Genomic DNA, 6,406 nt, shown 5'->3' on the forward strand with positions numbered 1-6,406 from the left:
TGACCCATTAACACGAATTGTTGAATTAAAATTCAACAAGAAGCTTTTCTAAAAGTTATAATAATTGTAGACGTTGGATCAAAATCTAACGGTCCGTGTTAGTGGATCAGGAGGATCCTGATCTCCTACTCAGGAGAGGATCCAATTCCCATTTAACACATGTTTGCACGATTATTTGTATTATTTCTGTAATAGGAGTAACGTTAGGTAGATCAAATTTATTGATCAATTTTGCAAGTAAAATTATGTGTAAGAAAAAGCACATCAATCAATACTTAAAGAAGAATCTTATCTCTATTATAAAGATAATATAAATATATAGTGAAAGTTGCATTTTTATTAAACTCCCCCAAACTCGATTACTCATTGCATATTTATTAAACTTCCCCAAAGTCGATTACTCATTCCTAACGTGTATTTCTAATCATAAATCTCAGCCATGCGAGATTTTTTTAGTGTGCTCAGAATACGGGGTGATACATTGTGGGTCACTATACAAATGGTAAGATACTTGTATTAAAAAATTAACAACTTAAAAATAAAACATATCACCACTTATATAATAACACATAATGTACCACCTGTGTTTATGACAGAATAAAATTTCTCTCAAAGCTCAACTTTCATGCTCACCTTAATTAACCACGTGTGTTTTTCTGTAGGAAATAAAATACCTTCTATATACTCTGTTTTAGACTTTAGTAGCCCAATTGACATAAAAGGTGTTTATCTTTACCGTTTTAGTCTAATAATGAAGAGTTACGAGTGGTTAATAAATAGTTTAATTATTTATAAACAATTAAAATTACTTATGATATCAAGTAGGTTATTATCACGTGAAGTCCAATAATTATACGTGTTTCACATCACTCAATTGTTGTATCCGCGTATGAAATTTAAAAATTTATCATACGTGATGAAAGTATTAAGAGTATAAATCTATCATAAAAAATAGTTGAGTTAACTTTCTCTAATATTAATTTTATAATTAAATCTCAATTTTATTCATGATATCAAAACCTAACAATGTATTATTCTATATTACGAATCCATTCAATATATATCCCTATCATTACACTGAATCCAGTTGACATATATCCTTCTGTTGCTTCGGTGTCTCTCGGAAATAACTTGGCTACTGAAGAATTCAGCAGCCAAGTCCAGTTCGGTGTCTCTCACTGTCCATACCGCTTCTAGTTTCTGGTATTGGTGGAAACCCCTCTTATACTTTGACCTTCCCCTCCCTCGCACATGAAATGCTACTGCTACCCAATTAATTAATTATTGCACCTCTGACTTTCGTAGTTGTTCAACCTATATAAACAGTTCCTCCCATTTGCCTTTTTCATTCACAGATTGAGTCGGAACGTTTCCCACATCTTCCTTACTAGCTACTTACGCAGACAAGTCAGAACTCAGAAGAGAAAGTTCATATTTTACATATATATATCATCATCATAATGAGTTACAGTTCGGAAGAAAGCGGGAGTACTCCATGCAGCACATCAAACAGAAAACTCAAGGGGGTGCGCCAACGAAAATGGGGCAAGTGGGTGTCCGAAATCCGAGTTCCGGGGACCCGAGACCGGCTTTGGTTAGGCAGCTTCTCCACCGCAGAGGCGGCAGCGGTGGCTCGAGACGTTGGGTATTATTGCTTGCGTCGACCTTCCAAGTTGGAAGGCCTTAACTTCCCGTTGATGTTACCGTCTTGTGTGAGGGATGATATGTCGCCCAGGTCGGTGCAGAAGGCAGCTTCCGATGTTGGCATGGCAGTGGATGCTCAGCCGATTGCCAACAAGTCCCCGCCGCAGCAGCCAGCTGGAACTGGAAGCAATGCGGTTGAGACGACTGAGTTTTGGGAAAATGGTTATGTGGGAGAGACTTCGACTTCTACTTCTACTTCTATGAGCAGCTGGGGAGGAGGACATGGGTTTGGCAATGGCGGTGATCATCAGGGGTGCTTGAGCATTTCCGTTGAAGATTATGATCTCTAAATCTAATTATCAAGTGTCGTCAGTCAAAGTTATACGGTTTTTTATTTTTTTTATTACAAATGACATTCTGTGCTGGTTTACGGAACAAATTTGAACTCAGGACGCTGTATGATGGTAGAGAAAGATTCTAACCATCAGAGCAACCCATCATCGTTTGTAACTATGATTTTGGTCCATGGAAGTTTTAGCAGTGTTAGCATAAAGTTAATAACTAGAACTATCCACGTGTTTGTGGGTAGATTTGGTAGCACTGTATCACACTCACCGTAAGACTAAGTCTAGCTATGCCAAAAAATGGAAACAGACTGGTTATGATTTACAATACGACTTTAACCTCCTAAAAAAGGACTGGAGTTGCATCTTTTTAATATTGAAAAAGACGTAAGCTGAATTTGAGACCTCGTTATAAGGAGAGAAAGAAAAACAAATCTAGACTTTTGCGTGAATTCATTGAATTGTTTGAATGTACAAATAATAAACAAATCTTGAAAAAAGAAGAAAACAAATCCAGAATTTCGTATGAATTCATTTAATCAGCTGAATTACTTTAATGTACAAATAATGAACAAGTCATGTTTCGATTACTTTGTTGAATTCAGCGATCCTCTATGGAAAAAGGCAAGTGTCCTATGATGATTCGGAACCCAATTAATTAGCACTTCAATAAATTTTATGGTGAATTTCTAAACCACGTTTTAGTGCTGCAAATTGAGCATATATTTTAAATCCAACAGAAATCCTAGAAAATGGTGCGATTCTTTGTGCAACCGGTGACACCAAGTGACAACTATTAACAAAAACGCGATATACTAACATAGAAATCATTTATACTATCGGTGGTGCCACTAAAATAATATATTAGTTTCTTTCCTTGTTAGGCACCTTCTCCACAAAGTGACAATAATTGTTTCTTTCCTCTTTTTGGGTTAAAACTACAAATGTTTTTCTTTAGAAATAACTTAAGCATCATTCATAAGATAGTACAAAGATGCCCAGACGAACTAATCATCACTCAAAAATGAAAATTCTGAAACAAATGTCATACTTGATAAGAAGAAGCGCATGTTTGGATCGATGTTTCGCCGGAGGTGGACCCTAAACTAATAATAAAATGAAAAACCCAAAAATTAACTACGCGAAAATTTTGAATAGGAAAAAGCACAATCTAAATACATGAAGAAAATGTTTACCATATGGTTGTTACTTGTTACAATGAAGAAAGAACGGATGAGAGGCTTGGCACCTTATCTCATCCCAGTGAAATTGGAGGAGGCCGGTTAAACTGAAGAATAAATGAGAGGGGATGCGGGTGGACTCCTGGGAGAAAGTTGGTGGAGTTGGCGTCGACATGCGCTTTCTACCTGGTGGTGGCGGCGGCGCGGCAAGAGAGCTAAGTAAGGATCATCATCCAACGGTAACAAGTGGCCCGGAAAATGAACCCTTTTTTTGGGTATTTTATTTCAACCTTGAAGTGAAGGTGACGTTTATTATTTTATTATTATTAGTAGATGAGTTTGGTTTTGAGATATTTTACTGTGAATAAATATAAATTTTAAAATTTAAACTTATTTAATAATAACAAGTAGAATGATAGGCATCATCACCATTTAAATGGTCAGCAAAAATGCATCTTTTTTTTTTGAAAATATTTTTGCTCGCACCTCCAAACTTTCAAGTGATAGAGAAATATTTCAATGTGCTGGAAACACGGTTTAATATATTATGTCAAAAGTAAATTGATAAAAAAAAAAAAAAAAAAACCTGTATGAGTTTACATATAAGTTGAACTATCCTTTATATGCTAGTTAATTTTAGGATGGAATCCAACTTTTTCAGACACCATGTAAAAGAAGGCTAGTTCAATGTATTAACCAAAAGTGCTTTCATTGACTTACAAAACGTAACTTTATACCAAAAAACAAAACTTTTTATTCTACAATCAAAGCAAACATATGGAAAGTTGATTCTTCTATACAACCAATTACAAAATTTTCAGCCAAGGAACTTGGGATATAGTTGACTTCCCAACAATTAGACCCTCTCTTTCCCTTTCTTTGCATACAATTTGTCAGATTGATGTGCATTTGCGCATTAACTACCCAAATAAAACCTCCATTTGTACAAAAGGAGTACCGATGGAAACCTTGGGAGGTTTGAGCTAGCTGTACGTAGAGGAGGAAGAGACAATTAAGGCAAGGAAAGTAAGCTAATTTTGCTAAACTCAACTTTGATGGTTATGTGGTTTCTATCACATCCCGGTCCGGGGCGGATCACTTTCCGGGCCCGTTCCACCATTGTAGCATGATATTGTCCGCTTTGAGCTTACCATTCCCTCACGGTTTTGTTCTTGAAAATTCACGAGCAACTTCCCAGTGGGTCACCCATCATGGGATTGCTCTAGCCCCCTTCTCGCTTAACTTCGGAGTTCCTATGGAACCCGAAGCCAGTGAACTCCCAAAAGGCCTCGTTCTAGATAGGGATGAGAATATACATATAAGGATTACTTCCCTAGGCGATGTAGGATGTCACAGTTTCTGAGTTTGCAGCTGTATGGTTTATTATTAGATTTCATGTCAGCGCTCCTCTTGCGATGAAGGTTAAACCTTTGACGCCAGTGAATGTTCATGTAGTCCTCCATGGAGGATTCAAATGAATGAAAATCTCTAGGACTTTAGCCTTAAGGTATTTTTAGAGGAGTAAATTTTGTTGCGAATCAACTGATAGGTTTAAAGCATACGCTTTCTTGGAGTTGTATTTGGCTTAATTCTCTTACTCGTGGTGCAAAAAATGCCTTACACTTTGATGACCTTTGCAATGTTGCCCTAAGAACGTTCTATTTGTTTTTTTTATTTTTCAGTTTCCCAAAAAAAAAAAAAAAAGGGCGAAATAACCAAGTGAAGAGAACAGGTGTCCTGACCGTGGTGCTACATTTCATCACCAAATAGCAAAGTTGGAGCAGCACACACTCATGCAGGAAAATCCAAAAATCCTTCCATCCGTCACTAGTACAAGAGCTTGCCACCAACACGTGCCCTCCTTACATGTAATGATATTGGTGCTGAAGTTGATCATCATCTCTGCCACTACCACTGCCCACCGTATTATTTTAAACTCATCAACCTCTCTCTCTCTCTCTCTGGATCTTATCTCTTCCTATCTGAATTTGATCGGTCACATTTTGGACCAGCATCGGTTACAAAACAAAAAAGAAACAAAGCTGTTGTGTGTTTAACAAGGGTTAATCAAGGCTGTTTGGTGAACCGAACCGATGGATTTGTTTAACTCGGTGCTGAATTGGGTGGTGCCACCGGCAAGTTTAGTGATGCTGGCGTTTGCTTGGCCAGCGTTGACCTTCATCAGTGGTTGTGAGTGGCTTTACAATTTGTTCAACAGTGAAATTGTCGAAGATAAGGTGGTTATAATTACAGGAGCTTCTTCTGGCATAGGAGAGGTAATTATAAGTCCCCTATTTCCAATAAAATGTATGCATTAATTTTGAAGTTCATCCTGTTTCAAACGAAGTTTTAAATAATCGGTTTTTGTGAAAATATCGACAATATGATATTTAATATTGATATCGCTAACCGTCGATGAAAATGTGGTTCAAAACGTGAAATTTTTTATTCTGAAACTTTGTAGCAAATGTTTATCACCTAAAAATGCATGTATATTACATATTAACTTCCTAAAACACAGTTAACCTTACAAGTATATGATAAGTAAGAGGATACAATGCAGGAAATGTTGAATAAGAAGAGTATACAAGATAAGTCTAATGATCCCAAGAAGAAGAAAATAGAGCACACTCTTAAAGAAAGCTTACAAAAACAAACTAATTAGCAAAGCTTTTCTTCTTTAGCTCTAGGCTTTGTTTTTCCTTGGATGATATACAATGCTTGAGGACTTGGGTATTTATAGCAAACCAAATGAAAGCTACACCACACACTTACTTCACCTATAACATCCACCTACTTTACCTACAACCTCCACTTACTTCACCAACCTCACACACTTACTTCACCAACCTCACACACTTACTTCACCTACAACATCCACCTACTTCACCTACAATTGACATTGATTCTCAACACTCCCCCTCAATGTCAGCTCTCATTCTTTGCACTGTCCTGAGCAGACAGCGAAAATTTTCGAGCTTGCCTGTACTTAAACTTTTTGTGAACAAGTCCGCAACTTGATCATTCGTCTTGACCTGTCTCATCTCAATCTCTTATTGTAGAACCTTTTCTCTGATAAAGTGGTAATGCACTTCCACATGTTTAGTTCTTGCATGAAAGACTGGATTTTCCGCCAAGCGAATTGCCGATTGGTTATCACAGTACAATGGTACTGGATAATCTACTGGTTGATGTAGATCACTCATCAACTGTACCAGCCATGCATTCTCTTGAGCT

At 37.0% G+C, this 6,406-nt stretch overlaps 2 protein-coding genes across 2 annotated transcripts in view; both read left to right on the top strand.

Moving 5' to 3' along the window:
- The first annotated feature begins 1,370 nt into the window (after nt 1-1,370).
- LOC137716811 (ethylene-responsive transcription factor ERF019-like) lies at nt 1,371-2,316 on the top strand. Its single transcript, XM_068456183.1, has one exon. The coding sequence runs from the start codon at nt 1,461-1,463 to the stop codon at nt 1,992-1,994; it is 534 nt and encodes a 177-aa protein (XP_068312284.1). The 5' UTR covers nt 1,371-1,460; the 3' UTR covers nt 1,995-2,316.
- A 2,539-nt stretch (nt 2,317-4,855) lies between these two features.
- The window catches only part of LOC137718810 (11-beta-hydroxysteroid dehydrogenase B-like), a 7,263-nt gene continuing 5,712 nt past the window's right edge, over nt 4,856-6,406 (top strand). Inside the window, exon 1 of the mRNA XM_068458347.1 lies at nt 4,856-5,445. Within this exon, the coding sequence (XP_068314448.1) occupies nt 5,263-5,445 (183 nt within the window). The 5' untranslated portion in view covers nt 4,856-5,262. The remainder of the gene's footprint in view (nt 5,446-6,406) is intronic.

The sequence above is a fragment of the Pyrus communis genome, chromosome 15 (assembly GCF_963583255.1).
Source record: "Pyrus communis chromosome 15, drPyrComm1.1, whole genome shotgun sequence".
NCBI lineage: Eukaryota > Viridiplantae > Streptophyta > Magnoliopsida > Rosales > Rosaceae > Pyrus > Pyrus communis.

Bases quoted from the DNA above. Each gene is read 5' to 3' on its own strand.
- LOC137716811 (XM_068456183.1), top strand. From the start codon at position 1,461: ATGAGTTACAGTTCGGAAGAAAGCGGGAGTACTCCATGCAGCACATCA.